The 21497-nt window shown below is 44.3% G+C and overlaps 1 protein-coding gene across 1 annotated transcript in view; it reads left to right on the top strand.

Moving 5' to 3' along the window:
- Positions 1-21497, top strand: part of LOC149453085 (zinc finger CCCH-type antiviral protein 1-like) — a 91098-nt gene that overhangs the window by 49255 nt on the left and 20346 nt on the right. Inside the window, exons 15-18 of the mRNA XM_089688708.1 lie at positions 9586-9721; positions 14718-15075; positions 17149-17211; positions 17446-17569. Coding sequence (XP_089544834.1) covers positions 9586-9721; positions 14718-15075; positions 17149-17211; positions 17446-17569 — 681 coding nt within the window. The remainder of the gene's footprint in view (positions 1-9585; positions 9722-14717; positions 15076-17148; positions 17212-17445; positions 17570-21497) is intronic.

Genomic DNA, 21497 nt, shown 5'->3' with positions numbered 1-21497 from the left:
AAATATAATAATGTTCTTCAAGTGATAAATCAATTCATGCAATAAACGGTGATAATCAATGGGTGATTTGTGCCAAAATCTTCTCCAAACAGTGGCTAAAATGCCTCCTCACCTCCTCCCTGCGACCCCTAAGGGCCAACAGGCTTGTAGGATCAACCTGGATCCTAGAATCAAAGAGGGCCAACAACTTTTCCTTCCTTCTTTGTCTTTCCTGGTGGGCCTCCTAGTACCCTTATGCAGCCAAGGTGCCTTAAAGAACAATGGCTCACCAATCCAGTGAGCCAAAGAAGAAAACACCCTCTAAGTGTAGTATTAAAGACTCCTTTATTTCCAAAATGCAAAGTAGCAGAACTCACATATCGCAGCAGTCCTCCCTCCTCACCGATGTGTGGGTACACTGCATGTGAATTGGGACTTCCTGGTGTAGCAAGATGGCGTCGCACGCCGGAAGTGCGTCACCGCGCACCAGAGACTGCGGACTCGTAAACCTACGCGTTACGTCACTGACAACTCGTGACTTCCTCGGGGTAACCTCTTGACTTCCTCGGGGTAACCTCGAGGAAGTCACGAGTTGTCAGTGACATAACGCGTGAGGAGGGAGGACTGCTGCGATATGTGAGTTCTGCTACTTTGCATTTTGGAAATAAAGGAGTCTTTAATACTACACTTAGAGGGTGTTTTCTTCTTTGGCTCACTGGATTGGTGAGCCATTGTTCTTTAAGGCACCTTGGCTGCTTAAGGGAAGTAGGAGGCCCACCAGGAAAGACAAAGAAGGAAGGAAAAGTTGTTGGCCCTCTTTGATTCTAGGATCCAGGTTGATCCTACAAGCCTGTTGGCCCTTAGGGGTTGCAGGGAGGAGGTGAGGAGGCATTTTAGCCACTGTTTGGAGAAGATTTTGGCACAAATCACCCATTGATTATCACCGTTTATTGCATGAATTGATTTATCACTTGAAGAACATTATTATATTTGATTTTTTGAAGGAACGGACATTTATGTATTTTTTTGCACTATTTTTTGGCACTTTTACACTTTTTAATAAGTTGGTATTAATTTTTTGATCACCTATATGGTAATTATAAGCATGTGATTTATTTAAGTCACTTGATTCATTTTAGAGTGTGATCACTTGAGTTATTTATGGATGCACTTATATATTTATTTGAGACACTTTGATTTTTTAGAGTGTGATCACTTGAGGTATTATTGTCATTATTTTTATGGAGTATTTATTTTATTAATCATTATATGCTATTTTTGTATATTAATTGATCACATATTGATATTTATTTATTTATTTTGAGCGCCACACTATATATATTTGTTTAGGAAAAATATAAGGCTAATAAAGACAAGAGTCACTTTAGGGATATTGGGTTAGTATAGTGAGTTTATAACTACTAAGAACAAGTGGTGTGTGACTAGCAGGGCTGATGCTAGACTACTTTGTGCCCTAGGCAAGACCAGCTATTTGCCCCCTTCCCCAAAAAAAAGAAATACAAATTAAAAAAAAAAAAAAAATATTAAGTTAACAAAACATGAAGCTGCAAAATTCCTTTTAATTTGCAAAAATAAGTGCCACCAGCACCAATATTAAAGACAAAATCAATGTCACGGATGAGCTGTATCTGTGGCTGGCAGTGGCAGGGTGACAGTTGCAGTGAGTGGAGGATGAGGATCCACACTCTGACAGATCTCAGTCTGGACTTCCCCAGGCAATAGGGGGAGATAAAATGCTGTGACAGCAGGCAGCCCAGCCCACACACAGAGATCACTTGAACTGAGCGATCCCACACAGTGACAGATCCGACATAACACACCACCACCAACACTGACACAGATCAGCAGGCCCAGCAATCGCTACAAAAGCAGGCTGTGGGACCGTGATGATTTCATCACTCACTGATACATTACACATGTGATGGATGTCCGACTGGCCAGGTCATACTCACAAAGACAAGAGACATCAGAGTCAGACATGATGAATGGGAAGAGAAGGGCTGGAACTCTACAGTGATCAGCAGCCGCCAACCAGATTGCAGTAAGGGACTGAGTCTGAGAGGAACAGTGGAAGGAGCTGCATCTCAGCTGCTACTCTGGCATCCGGCATCTTCCTCTGTCCTTTCTCCCTCCACTCTGCCACCCCTCCTCTCAGCTGAAGGATCATTCATGATGTGGCGGCATCCCACACAGAGAGTGACGGCCTGTGCTGCACTTAGGCGTCCCTAGGTGAAAGTGCGCTCTAGGCGGCCGCCTAGTTTGCCTAGTGGAAGCACCGGCCCTGGTGAGTACGTATATTGGGGAAGGTAGGGCTATTAAGGACAAGATGAGGGTTTATCTAGAGATATTGATGTAAGTGGTTAGAAAGCATCTCATTTTGTACATTTTTCTTTTGGGATGTGCACATAGGCTTTGCTTACAAAATGTTCAATTTCCATTCCACAGTTCTTATAGAGTTTTCTCATTTTCCTGGTAGTCGATTTTGGAGATAGCATGCAGTCATAATTGCCTCCACCAGTATGTGGTTGGCATATAGCTTGGTTCTTCCGCTCTCACATAGAGTGCGGTTCCTTCTTTCTGCAACCCGATTTTGTTCTGGGTTGTATGGTACAGTAGTTTGAAATATTATGCCATGCTTTCTGAAAATTGCCTGTGTATTATCACCTGTATATTCAGTTTCATTGTCTGTGCACAATACACTCTGCATTTTTCCAAATTTGTTGCTTACTTGAGCCAAATTCTGTTCAAGAAAACCATCTCCTATTCCTTCTGATTGCATTATTTTCCCATTAGCTGTGGTGATTTTTTCTGTTTTATTCCGGTCAAGGTGAATAAAGAAATTTTTGTCATTTGTCATGTGACTCGTAGCTCCTGATACAACACACCATGCTTGCAAAGATGAGGTGCAACTTTTGGACTGAAAAACATATTCATTATCTTAAGAAAAATCAGTTTCTTCCTTCACACTTTTGGCCATTTGTAGTTATTATTATTAATATACAGGATTTATATAGTGCCAACAGTTTACACAGTGCTTTACAATACAAGGGCAGGTAGTACAATTACAATACAAATCAATACAGAAGGGATCAGAGGGCCCTGCTCATTACAGCTTACAATCTAAGAGGAAAGGTCAATTGATACAAAAGGTAATAACTGTGGGGGATGGGCTGATGGAGAAAATAAATGTACAGTTGCTAGGTGGGGCTAGAATAGGCCTCTGAATAGTTTAGTTTGTTTTTGAATACTAGCTTACCAGATTCTGCAATCTGCCCTTAAATGGCCTTGTGTCTTGCACACAAAGCATTCATGAGTTTCTTGTTGCATGTTACTGTTTTTATTCCTATTTGTCATCTTTAAAGCAGACTTTGCAACAGAAGCACCATCACTATTAAAGTTGCACTATAGTCAAAACCATCTGTGTCCCATTTTGGGAGATTTCCCTTCACTCCCTGTCCAATAGCCAAACAGGAAGTGAAAGGAAATCCCTGAAATTTAACGGAATTCCCTGGGGACCCTCAAGTCACCAGAACTAGGAACTAGTGTCCCCATTGAAATCTTTCCCTTCTATTACTTTTCTGGAGACAACCCAAAATTTAGAATTTTCCTTTACTTTCACTTTCAACGATAATGGTAAACAGGGAAAATAGAGGGTGAATCTTCCCAATGGGGGCACAGACAGCAACAAAAACTGACAGGGGTTCTAATCCTTCTCCACTCCATCCAAAACTAAAAAAAAAAAAGTTTAGCCTTTAGTTCTACTTTAATGTGAGGGTCAGCAACCTGTAGATCATGCTCTACCAGTAAATCACAGCCAGGTGACTGGTAGATCGCGGTCCGGGCTTGCTCACCCTTCATCCCAGAGCATCAAACAGAGTGCAATACGAGGGACTACTTGTAAAGTTGGAGCTGTAGTAAGGAGTAAGAGCCGCATAAACCAATGCCTCCTCTGTAGTGCCGGCTCCTGTCCCATGCGGAGTGATACCAACTGCACTCCACCTCTTATCCCAGCTAGTGGACTCCAGAATGGGGCCAGCAGCAGGAAAGAAGAGATCTTCAGGTCAATGTGAAGCAATACACTGGACATAATAGTATAGAGCTGCTTTCACATTGATGTGTTGCAATTTACCCACATCCCAGGTGCAGTGCAGTGTACCTGCAGCTTTCCTATGGGTTTGCTGAGCTTAGCCATAAACTTTATTATATCCTGAAAGTTTCAGAAAGTGCACCACACCTGCAGGATCTAATAGAAGTCTATGGCAAAGCGCAGCTAACCCAGAAAAGTCGCAGATGCACTGTGTTGCCCCCTTGGTGCAATTAAACCACATCACATCAATGTGAAAGCAGCCTTATAGGGGGCTTGAAACAGTAAGGGTTCATTTACATTTGCAGTTTGGAGGGTGGTAAAACCTCATAGTTAAAATGTCTTTTTACCACCCCTGCCTCAATTGCACCCCGTTTAGCTGCAATGGCCAGGGGTGTACACACAGCCAAAACAGGAATTATATATCTAGTCATGGTTGGTGGGTGTAACACCTGCAAAGCATGACCCATTCAAGTGAATGAGCCCTCTTCACCACCTTATTTAAACCTATGATTGCCATGCAATGCATGCAATTGCGAGACGGTAGTACAGCAATTAAAGGTTTAAATCAGGTGTGAGGAGGCAACTCTGTACCTTTGACATCTCCCATGTTGTTCAGGTAGATCTCCACCTCTTTAAGGTTGTCTACCTCTGCTTTAATGCTTTCTGTTTTACGCTTATATTCATCCACAAGCATTGCCCTTCCAATGTCAGTTCATCATTTGGACGTGCATTAAGTGCTGTGACAAGCGTTTCATAACTTTCTGGTAAACCACTAAGTAATAGTGCTGCAACTTGAAAATCTTTTATTTCTTCCCCTATACTTCTCAGGAATTCAGGCATTTCCAAGGTATGCCTTAAACCTGCATATCCTGGCCTTTCTTCAGCATGGTTTGGTATAGCTTTCTAATAAAGTACAGTTTATTGCTGAGATTAGCTCTTTCATGCACCTTTTGTAATCCTTCCCACATTTCTTTAGCAGTTTCATACTTACATACAGGTGAAACTCGAAAAATTAGAATATCGTGCAAAAGTTCATTTATTTCAGTAACGCAACTTAAAAGGTGAAACTAATATATGAGATAGACTCATTACATGCAAAGCAAGATAGTTCAAGCTGTGATTTGTCATAATTGTGATGATTATGGCATACAGCTCATGAAAACCCCAAATCCACAATCTCAGAAAATTAGAATATTACATGCAATCAATAAAACAAGGATTGTACATAGAACAATATTGGACCTCTGAAAAGTATAAGCATGCATATGTACTCAGTACTTGGTTTGGGCCCCTTTTGCAGCAATTACTGCCTCAATGCGGCGTGGCATGGAAGCTATCAGCCTGTGGCACTGCTGAGGTGTTATGGAAGACCAGGATGCTTCAATAGCGGCCTTCAGCTCTTCTGCATTGTTCGGTCTCTTGTCTCTCATCTTTCTCTTGGCAATGCTCCATAGATTCTCTATGGGGTTCAGGTCAGGTGAGTTTGCTGGCCAATCAAGCACGGTCATTGAACCAGGTTTTGGTGCTTTTGGCAGTGTGGGCAGGTGCCAAGTCCTGCTGGAAAATTAAGTCAGCATCCCCATAAAGCTCGTCTGCGGAAGGAAGCATGAAGTGCTCCAAAATCTTCTGGTAGATGGCTGCGTTGACCCTGGACTTAATGAAGCACAGTGGACCAACACCAGCAGATGACATGGCTCCCCAAATCAACACAGACTGTGGAAACTACACACTGGACTTCAAGCATCTTGCAGTGTGTGCCTCTCCATTCTTCCTCCATACTCTGGGTCCTTGGTTTCCAAATGAGTTGCAAAAGTTGCTCTCATCAGAAAAGAGGACTTTGGACCACTGAGCAACAGACCAGGTCTGTTTTTCTTTAGCCCAGGTAAGACGCTTCTGACGTTGTTTGTTGTTCAGGAGGAATACGACATTTGAAGCCCATGTCCAGGATCCGTCTGTGTGTGGTGGCTCTTGATGCACTGACTCCAGCCTCAGTCCACTCCTTGTGAAAGTCCCCAACACTTTTGAATGGCCTTTTCCTGACAATCCTCTCCAGGCTGCGGTCATCCCTGCTGCTTGTGCACCTTTTTCTTCCACACTTGTCCCTTTCACATAACTTTCTATTAATGTGCTTTGAGACAGCACTTTGGGAACATCCAACTTCTTTTGCGATTACCTTTTGAGGCTTTCCCTCCTTATAGAGGGTGCCAATGATGGTTTTCTGCACAACTGTCAGGTCAGCAGTCTTTCCCATGATTGTGATTCCTACTGAACCAGACTGAGAGACCATTTAAAGGCTCAGGAACCCTTTGCAAGTGTTATGGCTTAATTAGCTGATTAGAGTGGGACACTTTGAGCCGAGAATATTGCACCTTTTCACAATATTCTAATTTTCTCGATTTGGGGTTTTCATGAGCTGTAAGCCATAATCATCACAATTATGACAAATCACGGCTTGAACTATCTTACACTACATGTAATGAGTCTATCTCATATATTAGTTTCACCTTTTAAGTTGCATTACTGAAATAAATGAACTTTTGCACGATATTCTAATTTTTTGAGTTTCACCTGTATACTGTATGCATGATTTGATCATCTTCTATGCTAAGAGAGAGTGTGCTTTGAGCATTCTGATATTTCTCTATCCACTCATCTGAAGGGTGTTCTGGCCTGACTTAATTTATACATTTCCATGTACCTGCTCTTATTAGTAGCATTTTCATCTTGAATTTCCACAAGTGGTAGGCCTGGTTTGTCAGATTTGCAAATTAAAGCTTTGTTGCAGCTGTGTTACTGGCCATTTTCTTTTATTCTGTTGCAGTGCTCTTTCTATTGTTGTGCTTTGCACTTATTTTCTGTAGTTGGCTACAGCTGGGCCCATAACCTGTTAGAGATTCTGTATATAGCCCTACAGGACAGATAGTGCACAGTCCACATGTGCTTTTCTACTTCACTACAAGGAAAAGGAAACTATTCAAAGAAAAGACATAGAGTAAACCATAGATGCAGCTACAAATTTATAAACACTGCCATCTACTTGTTGAAAAAAGCGTTTAGAGGATTTCAGACCCATAACCTGAACAACCATGAACTAAAAATTTTGTTTACATGAACAGTGCTGCAGGATTTGCTTGAAAAGTAATTACTATTTTTGGATTTTATTTGGGGATCTGTTGGCCTTTTTGGTGGGTTCATATTTATCTTCCTACATATTTTTCTTGTTAGACAATGTAATTTGTTTTTTTCTTTGGCCAGCTGGTAAGCGCAGTACATTGGGAAATCTATTTTGTTTTGTTTGCTCTGTGCAAAGTCCTTCCATGCGTACCTTACTATAAAAGCTAATTATAAACTGGGGTGGTTCCCATTTTTGTTTAATTTACTGGGATAGGTATATGAACACCATAGTTGCCAACATTTCAAATAAAGTTCCAGGGACACCTTTTTTTTGCTTTGATTTCAGCAAACCAATATAAAATGTACTTCACGTGAGGAGCATTCATTTAACTATGGAGGGTATGAAGTCATGACAGGTATGACAGTGAGCTTAGAAAGACAGTATGGAGTGCTTGATGGTACATGCAGGAAAGGAGTGTAGAGTGTATGAAGGTATGTGTAGGAAAGGAGTGCGCATTGTATGACTGCATGGATAGGAAATGAGTGCAGAGGGTATGATGGTGGGTGTGCAGGAGAGGAGTACAGAGTGTGTGACAGTGGGTAGTATGCATAGGACAGGAGTGCAGAGGGTGTGACAGGGTATAATCTGTGCTGGAGAGGAGTGCAGATGGAGTGATTGTAGGTAGTATAGAAGTGCAGATTCTATGATGACAAGTAGTATGTGCAGGAGAAGAGTGTGGAGAGTAGGACAGTGGGCAATATGTGCAGAAGAGGAGTGCAGAGTGTATGATGCCAGCAAGTATATACAGGAGAGAAGTGCAGAGTGTATGATGGCCGTCAGTATATGCAGGAGGGGATTGTGGAGTGTATGATGCCAGCTAGCAAGTAGAGAAGAGAAGTTCTGAGGTATGATGCTGCTAGTATATACTGGAGAGGAGTGAAGCGTGCATGACATTACTAGTATGTACAGGAAAGGAGTGTAGCGTGTATGACATTACTAGTATGTACAGGAAAGGAGTGTAGCGTGTATGACATTGCTAGTATGTACAGGAGAGGAGTGTAGCGTGGATGACATTGCTAGTATATACTGGAGAGGAGTGAAGCGTGCATGACATTGCTAGTATGTACAGGAAAGGAGTGTAGCGTGTATGACATTGCTAGTATGTAAAGGAGAGGAGTGTAGCGTGCATGACATTGCTAGTATGTACAGGAGAGGAGTGCAGAGTGCATGACATTGCTAGTATGTACAGGAGAGGAGTGTAGCGTGCATGACATTGCTAGTACAGGAGTGTAGCATGCATGACATTGCTAGTATGTACAGGAGAGGAGTGCAGAGTGTATGACATTGCTAGTATGTACAGGAGAGAAGTGTAGCGTGCATGACATTGCTAGTATGTACAGGAGAGGAGTGTAGCGTGCATGACATTGCTAGTATGTACAGGAGAGGAGTGTAGCGTGCATGACATTGCTAGTATGTACAGGAGAGAAGTGTAGCGTGCATGACATTGCTAGTATGTACAGGAGAGGAGTGTAGCATGCATGACATTGCTAGTATGTACAGGAGAGGAGTGCAGAGTGTATGACATTGCTAGTATGTACAGGAGAGGAGTGCAGAGTGTATGAGGCTCCTAGTATGTGCAGTATAGGAGTGGGGAGTATATGACACTCTGGGTTCTTTCTGCAGCTTGCGCTAAAGTGCCCTGGGGGAGGGTGTTGAAGAGTGCTGGGGGGACAGGAGGAGACATTGGGGGATGAAGGGGAAAGATTCGACCGAGTATTTATTTATTGGCAAGGACACTTTAGCTATCAGGACACAGTTGTGGAAGGACAGCTTACTGAAGAGAGGGACTATCTTAGCAAATTCAGGACTGTTGGCAAGTATGGAACACAATGAACACCTTCAGCTGCCATTGTGCTTTGCTGGACTTCTGGTGTGTCCCTGAACCTTTATGGGGGAATGTGCTCCCTCCAGGCATACCTTCCCTTAATTTATTGATTGCTATACAGTATATGCTCCAACATGGAGGCCCTTTAAACTAGAGTTAGGAATGCACTATACAGAGGGACCTTGACATGGCAGTATGGCTTCCACATATATTTTCAAATGTTGTGCAAATAAAATTTCTGTTTTTAACTCAAATTGTTTCAACAGTGTAATTTGTTTTTTTCTGGCTAGCTGGTAAATGTGCTGGGAAATCCAGTTTGTGTTGTTTGCTCTGTGCAAAGCCCTTGCATATGCACCTTACTCTAAAAGCTTGTTAGAAATTGGGCATTTGCCCTTTTTAGTTTATATTTTCCTGCAGCTTTCCAGTATTTCCAATTAATAATTTTCTATAAGCTCATCTCCACCCAAAATCACAATTAATGGTGTTTTCCTGTTCTAGGTATCACTGCAGATTCTCTCATGATGTCTTGTCTGACCACAACTGCGCTGTGTTAAAAGCCAATAATCTGAGTGGACTAAATGAGGAGGAGATCAAAGTTCTGCTGCTCCAGAATGACAACTTGCTGTTACCAAAGGTGAGCCTGAGGTTTCCTCATTGCCACCACTGTGCCCACTGCCCCGTGATGTAGGACGAGTCATGATTCTCTCTGGCTAAATTTTACCTTAAACAGGGCAGAAAAGACCATTAGATAGGGACAATGCCAACTGTTTCCTATGATTATAAATGTGTGCATGTGTTTATGAAGATCATAGAATGATTACTATAAAAAGAACAAACAGGAGGGTGCAAACGCCTAGTACATTACCAACGATTTATTGTTCACAAAACTTAGATGCCAAATGGATACTCACGGAAGTGGAAAGTAAAATTGCATAAAAACCACAAGATACCACAGCAAGGGGAATCGCGTGTGTCCATGTAACCCATCTGGACTGGCAAGCTGATGCGCTTTGGAGACGTACATCCTTCCTCAGAGCTATGCTAACCTGGTTTATTATGGGAGCAACTGAAAAGTACATATAACGCTTATTTTCGTGCAATTTTTCATTCTTTCCCATTGAAGTGTTTAGGGCCAGCTAGTGTCCTCCTTCATCCCTGTTCCGGTGACAACTCAAAATTTGGGATTTTCTTTTTCTTTCACTGTCAGTGATAATGGTAAACAGGACAGGAAGACAGGGTGAATTTCCTTAACAGGGACAGAGCAATAAAAACCCCACAGGTGTTCTAATACTTGGGAAGAGTAGCACTGGGGTGGTTCTGGCCAATAAAGGAAATATGGGGTAGTTTGTACTCCACAGAGAGCAGCCCTCTCTCTTCAACAATGGAGACAGATGTTGCACTACCCCCTTAGGAGTTGCTAGGCAACACACAACACGCATCACGAGTAACCAGGAGGTGTAATGTTACTCACACTCTCCTTCCTGATAGCTTTATGGGGTGGTTGCTGTCTTCAGGCCTTTTGCTGGGCTGGCTTCTCCCATGCTGCTCAGGCTGTCCCTCCTAGTAAACAGTGGCACAGTGGAGGTCACCTCTTCCCTTCCCTGGGCCCCCTTCCAGGCTCCACACTCCATCTTCCACCAGACACACACTGACCACCTCCTGCTGATTAAGCTCTATCATATCTGAGGGCTGTCCTGACCCCATGCCAAGCCTCCTGCTTGGAGATTTGTCAAGATCCCTTACACATGCAGATCAGCCCCTCCTCACCCCCACCCACTGCCTTCTAGAAACTTCTCAAGCCTCTAGAGCAGGGGGAGGTATCAGGGAACTGACCTTCAGAGCACTCAGCCCGACTGCACATGAGTATATATGCGGTCATGTTTTGCGCAGGCACGAGAGCCCATTCATTTGAACGGACTCCCATGCCCCGTGACACGCAGAGAGAAGTCCCTGCACTTCTTCTGAAAATGCAGCCCGCACGGGAACTTCGGTTCCCAGTACGGTTGCGTTTTCCAGTGCAGGCGGTGTGCCAGTAGAAACAATGGCACCCGCCCACGGGTACGCATTCCTCTGTGTGGGTGGTGCGGATGCACAAATTTTCATGCGTATCCTCAGCCGCACCACCCGCACAGATGTAAACCTAGCCTTAGAGGGTAGGCTGAACACTGCCTGTACACAGCTCTTCGACACTGTTGACCACCCTCTCCTCCTTACTAAACTGCACTCCCTTGGCATCAGGGACGCTGCTCTCTCTTGGTTCTCCTCCTACCTCTCCCAATGCTCCTTCAGCGTCACCTACAACACTGCCACCTCCCCCTCCCTCCCCCTCTCTGTTGGGGCCCCCCAAGGCTCTGTCCTCGGGCCCCTCCTCTTCTCCATCTACACCTCCTCCCTTGGCAAACTTATTCACTCCCACAGCTTCAATTACCACCTCTATGCCGACGACACCCAAATCTACCTCTCCACCCCCCACCCAACCCCGTCACTCTCTGCCCGCATCGCCCACCTTCTAAACAACATATCGGACTGGATGTCGCTCCATTTCCTCAAACTTAACCTATCCAAAACCGAGCTCCTGGTCTTCCCCCCACCCCGTGCCCCCCCCATCCTCTCCATCACTACTAACAACGCCACCATCTCTCCCACCCCACTCGCCAAAGTCCTGGGTGTCATCCTGGACTCCCACCTCTCCTTCCTGCCCCACATCCAACTGCTATCCAGATCTTGCAGGCTCCACCTCTGCAACATCTCCAAGATACGCACATTCCTCACCCCAGACACCACCAAATAACTTGTACACTCCCTCATCATCTCACACCTGGACTACTGCAACTCCCTTCTCGCTGGCCTACCCAAACGAACGCTATCCCCACTCCAGTCAATCCTAAACTCAGCGGCTAGACTCATCCACCTCACCAAGCGCTCCACATCTGCCTCCCCCCTCTGCCAATCCCCTCATTGGCTCCCGATTGCCCAACGCATCAAATTCAAACTGCTAACTCTGACCTACAAAGCCGTTCACAATGCCGCCCCGAATTACATAACTGACCTGATACCCAAGTACTACCCTACCTGTGCCCTCCGCTCCTCTCATGACCTCCTACTCTCTAGCTCCCTGGTCTCCTCCTCCCACGCCCGATTACAGGACTTCTCCAGGACTTCCCCCATCCTCTGGAACTCCCTACCCCAATCCATCAGACTGTCACCTACCCTCCTCACCTTCAGACGCACCCTGAAAACCCTCCTCTTCAGGGAAGCCTACCCCAACCTCCCCTAACACCCGACCTCACCTAACAACTAACCTCCTCCACTCCTCCCACCACTCCATCCCCCACAGCCATCTCCTCCTGTACCACCTTACCCTCCCTCCTAGATTGTAAGCTCGAAAGAGCAGGGCCCTCGAACCCCTCGTGTATTGTATTGTTACTGTCTTGTCTCATGTTCTGTCCCCCTTGCTACTGTACAGCGCTGAGCATACCCGTTGTCGCTATATAAATACTGTATAATAATTAGAGATGAGCGAATTTTTCAAAAATTCGATTTGGCTGATTCGGCGAATTCCAGGAAGAAATTCGATTCGATGCGAATTAATTCGCTACGAAGTTAACTTATAAAAAGGGTTTCTAGGCTTCAGAGAGCCTTTAAATTAGTGCAGAACACTGTACCTTTAATTTAAATGTCCTTGGAGAAGGAGAAGGAGAAGGATGAGAAGAAGGAGAAGGAGAAGGATGAGAAGAAGGAGAAGGATGAGAAGAAGGAGAAGGAGAAGGATGAGAAGAAGGAGAAGGATGAGAAGAAGGAGAAGGAGAAGGAGAAGGAGGAGAAGGAGAAGGATGAGAAGAAATAGAAGGAGAAGGATGAGAAGAAGGAGAAGGAGAAGGATGAGAAGAAGGAGAAGGAGAAGGATGAGAAGAAGGAGAAGGATGAGAAGAAGGAGAAGGAGAAGGATGAGAAGAAGGAGAAGGATGAGAAGAAGGAGAAGGATGAGAAGAAGGATGAGAAGAAGGATGAGAAGAAGGATGAGAAGAAGGATGAGAAGAAGGAGAAGGATGAGAAGAAGGAGAAGGATGAGAAGAAGGAGAAGGATGAGAAGAAGGAGAAGGATGAGAAGAAGGATGAGAAGAAGGATGAGAAGAAGGAGAAGGATGAGAAGAAGGACAGTTCTGTGACAGTTTCTGTCTATTTCTGACAGTTCTGTGACATTCACTCCATACAGCGGTTTCAACCGCTGTATGGAGGGAATGTCCCAGAACTGTCAGAAATAGTCTATTTCTGACAGTTCTGGGACATGTATGGAGTGAATGTCCCAGAACTGTCAGAAATAGTCTATTTCTGACAGTTCTGGGACATTCACTCCATACAGCGGTTTCAACCGCTGTGTGGAGGGAATGTCACAGAACTGTCATAAATAGTCTATTTCTGACAGTTCTGGGACATTCACTCCATACAGCGGTTGAAACATTGTATCTATTTGTTTCCATAAATGACATTCTGCAGATACACTTTTTGCCGGCTTGGAATTATTCTTATTTTCATCCTACTTCTTCTTCTTCTTCTTCTTCATCCTCATCCTCTTCTTCTTCTTCTGAGGATGAGGATGAGGATGAAGAAGAAGAAGAAGAAGAAGTAGGATGAAAATAAGATTAATTCCAAGCCGGCAAAAAGTGTATCTGCAGAGCTCCTCTAAGTGTATCAGCAGAGCTCCTCTAAGTGTATCTGCAGAATAGAGGAACTCTGCACATACACTTTTTGCCGGCTTGGAATTATTCTTATTTTCATCCTACTTCTTCTTCTTCCTCATCCTCATCCTCATCCTCATCCTCTTCTTCTGAGGATGAGGATGAAGAAGAAGTAGGATGAAAATAAGATTAATTCCAAGCCGGCAAAAAGTGTATGTGCAGAGCTCCTCTAAGTGTATCTGCAGAGCTCCTCTAAGTGTATCTGCAGAATAGAGGAACTCTGCACATACACTTTTTGCCGGCTTGGAATTATTCTTATTTTCATCCTACTTCTTCTTCTTCTTCTTCATCCTCATCCTCATCCTCTTCTTCTTCTTCTGAGGATGAGGATGAGGATGAAGAAGAAGAAGAAGAAGAAGAAGAAGAAGTAGGATGAAAATAAGAATTCCAAACCGGCAAAAAGTGTATGTGCAGAGTTCCTCTATTTCTGACAGTTCTCTGACAGCTTCTTCACATGTACAGCGGTTGAAACATCTGTATCCTAAATGGAAACTAATAGATACAATGTTTCAACCGCTGTACATGTGTTCCTTCTGTCAGAGAACTGTCAGAAATAGCGGAGCTCTCTGCAGGGACACTTTTGCCGGCTGATCGGGAAAAATCCGATTCGCGCACCCGAAGTAGGCAAATATTCGGATTCGCCGCGAATCGAATTTTTCCTGAAATTCGTATCGAATTCCGGTTCGCCTGGTTCAATTCACTCATCTCTAATAATAAAAATAATAATAATAAGCTGTCTCTGTAAAAATGCAGACTTGGCTACACATGATAATTTTTTATGATATGCAGTGAAGCAAGTAAATTAAATGTCATCTGGTTTAGATGATCATTGTTTTGATATTGTTTGTTACTATTGCTCTCATTTTACCCCTGTGCTCTGTTCACATCTAGGGCTGTACAAAATATGTACACAGCAGCTGTGACCAAGGAGAGGATTGTACGCGTCTCCACGTGTGCAGATACTTTGCAAAAGGAGACTGCTACCTGCGTTTCTGTAAGAAATCTCACAATCTGTTGGAATCCAAAATGTTGCTCAAATGCCATTGGCTCAGCCAACAGACCATCGAGAACTTCCAGATGCTCTGCGATATTAAGCAACATGAGAGGCACCAGATTCCTCAGAAGGAGGCTAATAATAAAGAGGCCAGGGAGGCTCAACAGAAGGCAAGAGGCACAGGGGTAGAAAATCCAAGAAAAAAACATGATTCTCAGGAATCAGACAGCAGGACCAGGGAAACAAAAAAAGAAGGTAATAATATCCCACTAATTATATAAAGTAAGTCTAACATCTGGAACCTCCCAATTTAAACATAAGAAACATAAAAAACATAATCTCTTTTTTTGTGAACATGACCAGTAGATCCATAGCTATATTCACTATGTGTAAATCAAACATTTTCCTCTAGAAGTTGAGCTAGGGTCAACCTCTTCAGTCACCCTGTTGGTAATGGAAGAATATTCATTTTTACTAAAGCCAAAATTCAGATTGAACAAAATGATGTCTTAATAAAAGACTGAGCCCCAGTTCACACTGCACACCACATGTGATTCACACAGAAATAGCACCACATTCCTGTGCAAATCACATGCGATTCTGTGCAGTGCAATTTAGCCCATTTATTTTGTACAGCTAAAACTGTCCCATTTCCGGACGAAAAAGGTGTAGGCACTGGAATCCTTGCTGCGTTTTGCTTTTGGGGTGTCGTTAACTTAACATTGACATGCACAGCTGATCACATGAACACAATGTGATTGCTATGTGGTGCAGGAAACGCACAGGAATTGCTGCGTTTCCCGAACTGCATCAGTGTGAACCCAGGCTGAAATGTATTCTTTCTGAAATCAAGATGTTCTTTTCTGCTAATCTTCCAGATCTGTGTAATAATCCAATATATAATAATACCTGCACTGCATAGGAGTTTCCTGTAGTAACAGTAAAGTGGCGAGCGAATGACCAGATATGATTATTGCACCACATCCCTTAAAATTGCAAATATTCAATAGAGAAGGGACTTTCAGGGTGCTTGAACATGAATACCAAACATATTAAAAAGTTATATAATTTTTATTTCGTATTGTTTTAAAAAAATAAAAAAGGAAATAATACAGAAACATAAAAACTATTTCAGTACTAAGAGTGGAACTGAGACTCAAACTTGATTATATAATTGTAGTTACTCCCTACATGTTTTGCCCTCACGGGCTTCTTCAAGGGAGATTTTTGAAGAGATTTCAACCGCCGAGGCAGTCTAAAGGTATATCAAAAAAATTATACTATTACCAAACAACTTTAATATATCCAATACAAAGTATTTAATCAAATATATATATGGGACTTAATGGCTTACCCTGGATGTGAAAGCTCACAGAGCTAAGAGGAAGTAACCTATCAAAGATCTTAATCGGCCTACACATCCAAAACAGTTGTAGAGGACACTGCTGCTTCCTCAAATAAAAAGTGACTGGTCTTGTATCCACCCCCCCTCATGTAGTTTTCTGCAGGCGGCAGCCTGTAGTGGGTGGGGCATGCTGGGTCGCTTCCAAAGCTCTGCTCTCTGCACAGGCGATGAGCGGCACAATGATGATATCACTGCTACTTTTATAAGGTAATAACTTCTTTTTCTTTTCCCGATGGAAGGTGGTGCTTGATGATGCAGACAGCAGCAATGAATTCATGACATTAGTGCTGCATTATTACATGGGGAGTGCATGAAGCTGTGATGACATCCCCTTGGGATGCAGGTCCATGATAACAGGCACTCAAGGTACATCATCAGTCTTCCAGTTGCCCACGACCATTCAACCCCAGAAGTCTGAGGACATCTATTGGTCTAAAGTCATTATTATGGGGGTGGCAAGGTGGAATTTGTTTTTATCAAAGCAGAACCCCACAAAATATTTTTGTGGGGCTGTGCCTAAACTGCATGGGTTAACTGATCATTTTGTCTAGGGCTAAACACACAGCCTATACTCACCTGATCCTCCAGAAAATGGCGCTCCGCCATGTCAATCAGTGGACTGTTCCTGCTGCCTTCACATCCAAAGCAGGTGTATGGGAGTGATAATGTCAGGAACAGTCCACTGCACAAGGCCGCTAGATCTTGGGGGGGGGGGGGGAAGGACAGGGAAGCGGCAGGGACATGTCTTACGCTGGGCAGACCAGAGAATTGAGGATTAGGTGAGTATATCTTGGCTCTCTAATCTAAAGCGCAGGCACATCCCCACTGCATGGGGAAAGAAATTTTGCCCAGAGTTCTGCTTTATGTTTTCAGTAATTCAGATGCCAAATCACCTGTTTTTATTTTATTGTTCTTTATTTTAGCATCGGTTGAGAAAACACCAGAAATTTGTCTCTTTAATATTTGGAAGTTCTGCAGGCTTGGAGGTAAAAAGAGATAAAAAAAAATTAAGTGATGTATGGTTCAATTCAGTAAGCTTTTACTAAGTCATAACAATCGGTATATTTAGCAGAAACAGTTGAAAATAGCAGTCATGTAGAATGAAGAGTTATTGTTATGACAAATAAGACATTGTATATAGCAAAGTGAACGGAGTCTAATAATATGACGTTTGGGAATATTATTGCACCAAAGATAAAAATGTTTTTCTCAACTGGCAGGTCGTTGCTCCAATATGCACTACTACCTACCATACCGCTGGCAGCAGTTCAATGGATCAGATTGGGAGGACCTTCCAAAAATGGAGGACATTGAAATGACTTATAGTGATCCAAACAATGTCAGGTATGAAATCCTCACCCTAGAGAGTCAGAATGTGATGTAAAATTCAGTTTTTTACTATTCTAATTTTAATAAGTTAAAAGAAACTACAGAAAAAAATTGTATTATTGTGGGAGGGGCAGAGACACAAATACTGCAGGAAATCACACCATTGTGGGAGGGGCAGAGACACAAACTACTGAAGGAAATTTCACCATTGTGGGAGGGACAGAGACACAAACTACTGAAGGAAATTTCACCATTGTGGGAGGGACAGAGACACAAACTACTGCAGGGAAATCTCACCATTGTGGGAGGGGCAGAGACACAAACTACTGCAGGGAAACCTCACCATTGTGGGAGGGGCAGAGATACAAACTACTACAGGAAATCTCACCATTGTGGGAGGGGCAGAGACACAAACTACTGCAGGAAATCTCACCATTGTGGGAGGGGCAGAGACACCAACTACTGCAGGAAATCTCACCATTGTGGGAGGGACAGAGACACAAACTACTGCAGGGAAATCTCACCATTGTGGGAGGGGCAGAGACACAAACTACTGCAGGGAAACCTCACCATTGTGGGAGGGGCAGAGATACAAACTACTACAGGAAATCTCACCATTGTGGGAGGGGCAGAGACACAAACTACTGCAGGAAATCTCACCATTGTGGGAGGGGCAGAGACACCAACTACTGGTGTATTATCTCACAAGTGTGGGAGGGGCAGAGACACCAACTACTGGTGTATTATCTCACAAGTGTGGGAAGGTTATACACTCAAACTACCAAAGGGTATTTATTACTTTCTCTGTAGCTATTGTGAAGAACTCCTCATATCCAGTGTAATCACCAGCACTGGAAATGAGGTGAAATCTCTTTAACAGAGACCCAAATGACAATACAAGCTTTCCCTATGATTTTCCATAAGGTCAGTATTGTCCATAACTGATACGGCAGTGATTATTGTTATTATACAGAATTTATATAGCATCAACAATTTGCTCAGCGCTTTACAATATAAAGGGAGACATTACAGCAATTATACAGTTCAATACAAGAGGGTTAGGAGGGCTTTGCTCCTTGGAGCTTTCAATCTAAGAGGAAGGGCCTGGAGGGGCTAGTGGTACAAAAGGTAATAACTGTGGGGGAAGAACTGATAGAAGGAACAGAAGATTCCATTATCAGCTGAAGGCAGGATAGGCTTCCCTGAGGAGATAGGTTTTCAGAGATTGCCTAAAAGTGGGCACAGTAAGCGATAGTCGGATAGATTGGGGTAGAGAGTTCCAGAGGATGGGGGAGGCTCTTGAGAAGTCCTGGAGATGAGCATGTGAGGAGGAGACAAGGGATCCAGAGAGCAGGAAGTCATGGGAAGAGTGAAGTGGACAGTTTGGGTGATATTTGGAGACAAGACTGGTGGTGTAATTTGGGGCAGAGTTATAAATGGCTTGATGTGTTATTGTTAATGTTTTGAATTTTATTCGTTGGGCAATGGGAAGCCAGTGGAGGGATTGGCAGAGATGGATGGCAGATACGGAACGGTTGGTAAGATGGATGAGTCTGGCAGCAGCATTCATGACAGACTGAAGAGGGGATAGCCTACAATTAGGTAGGCCAATGAGGAGGGAGTTACAATAGTCAAACTGCACTCCAGCAGTAAATGCACTCACGCAGGACAATGCTCCGTCTGCGACTGTACCCCCCATCTGTGACCTCAACCATAAGCTGGTCTAAATTTATAAGTAGATGATCAAATGAGCAACTCTTCTCTACCCCAATTAGGGACTGATAAGGATTACATGAATTTGGGGGGAGGTTGGTCAAAACCAGATCAGCCATAGACACAGGCCAAAGTCATAAAAGATTATTGATTTTCTGATCACAGAAAGGCAAAGGAGGTGAAAATCAATCACCACAAACAGACTAAAAGATATAGGACTAATTATGCTGAGTTTTGCAGAAAGTCAGTGCATATCAGGGAGACAGTTTAAGATGGAGATAACACAACAGCATTTACCCTAAGTTTGCAGAAAGTGCGTAGCACGGAGACAGTTTAAGGTGGAGATCACAGAACAACATTTACCCTAAGTTTGCAGAAAGTCAGTGCGTTTCAAGGAGACAGTTTAAGGTCCTCTCTGATGCCCGCCTCACCACCTGCCCCCTGGACCCTATCCCCTCACAACTCCTACGACCTCCCTCCCCCTCCATCTTACGCTCCCTCACCCACATCTTCAATCTCTCCCTCTCCTCCAGCACTTTCCCCTCCCCTCTGAAACATGCACACATCACCCCCATACTTAAAAAGCCCTCCCTGGACCCCAAAGACCCAAACAACCTCAGACCCATCTCCCTGCTCCCATTTACATCTAAACTCCTCGAGTGCCTAGACTACACCCGCCCATGCTCTCACCTCAATGACAACAACCTCCTCGATCCCCTACAGTCTGGCTTCCGTCCCCTACACTCCACCGAAACTGCCTTACTCAAACTCTCCAACGACCTGCTAACCGCCAAAGCTAATGGCCACTATTCAGTGCTCCTACTCCTTGACCTCTCTGCGGCCTTCGACACAGTCGACCACCCCCTCCTCCTCAAAAAACTACACTCCCTCGGCCTCAGAGATTCTGCTCTCTCCTGGCTTCCATCCTACCTGTCACAACGCTCTTTCAGCGTTACCTATAATGCTACCACCTCCCTCTCACTCCCCCTCTCTGTTGGGGTCCCTCAAGGCTCTGTCCTCGGGCCCCTTCTCTTCTTCATCTACACCTCCTCCCTTGGCCAACTCATACACTCTCACGGCTTCAACTACCACCTCTATGCCGATGACACACAAATCTATCTCTCAACCCCCCACCTCACCCCCTCGGTCTCCGCCCGAATCACACACCTGCTGAGCGACATATCAGACTGGATGTCGCTCCACTTTCTTAAACTGAACCTCTCCAAAACCGAGTTTCTTGTCTTCCCTCCAGCCCGGACACCACCCCCCATTGACTTCTCTATCACATCGAACAACGCTACCATCAAACCCGCCCCGCAGGCCAGAGTACTTGGTGTCATTCTGGACTCCAACCTATCCTTCCAGCCCCAAGTCCAATCTTTAACAAACTTGTGCAGACTCCACCTCCGCAACATCGCCAAAATACGCACGTTCCTAACCCCAGAAACCACTAAACAGCTCAGCCACTCCCTCATCATATCACGACTCGACTACTGCAACTCCCTCCTCACAGGCCTGCCTCGCCGCTGGCTATCCCCGCTTCAGTCGATCCTGAATACGGCTGCCAGACTCATTCACCTTTCCAACCGCTCTGTCTCCGCCACCCCCCTCTGCCAATCCCTCCACTGGCTTCCAATTGCGCAACGGATCAAATTCAAAATCCTAATGCTGACGTACAAAGCTGTCCACCATACTGCCCCGAACTACATCACTGACCTAATATCCAAGTACCGCCTAGCACGCACACTCCGCTCCTCACAAGACCTCCTTCTCTCTAGTTCCCTGGTCTCCTCCTCCCATGCCCGCCTCCAGGACTTCTCCAGGGTGTCACCCATCCTCTGGAACTCCCTGCCCCAACCCATCAGATTATCACCTACTCTGCTCTCCTTTAGGCGCACCCTGAAAACCCATCTCTTCAGGGAAGCCTACCCCACCCCCTGCTAACTTGCCGACCTCCTCCACTCTTCCTACCACTCCATCCCCCACAGCTATCTCCTCCTGTGCCACCATCCCCTCCCTCCTAGATTGTAAGCTCGAAAGAGCAGGGCCCTCAATCCCCTCATGTTTTGCATTGTATTGGTATTGTTCTGTCACATGTTCTGTCCCCCTTTGTAATGTACAGCGCTGAGCGAACTATTGGCGCTTTATAATTACTGTATAATAATAATAATAATAAAGGTGGAGATCACAGAACAGCATTTACACTAAGTTTGCAGAAAGTCAGTATGTA

Source organism: Staurois parvus, unplaced genomic scaffold (genome assembly GCF_062004578.1).
Source record: "Staurois parvus isolate SC_StPar_1 unplaced genomic scaffold, SC_StPar_1.0 ptg000452l, whole genome shotgun sequence".
Lineage (NCBI taxonomy): Eukaryota > Metazoa > Chordata > Amphibia > Anura > Ranidae > Staurois > Staurois parvus.
Note: the sequence above shows the minus strand (reverse complement) of the source record. Positions and strands in the feature narration are given on the sequence as shown.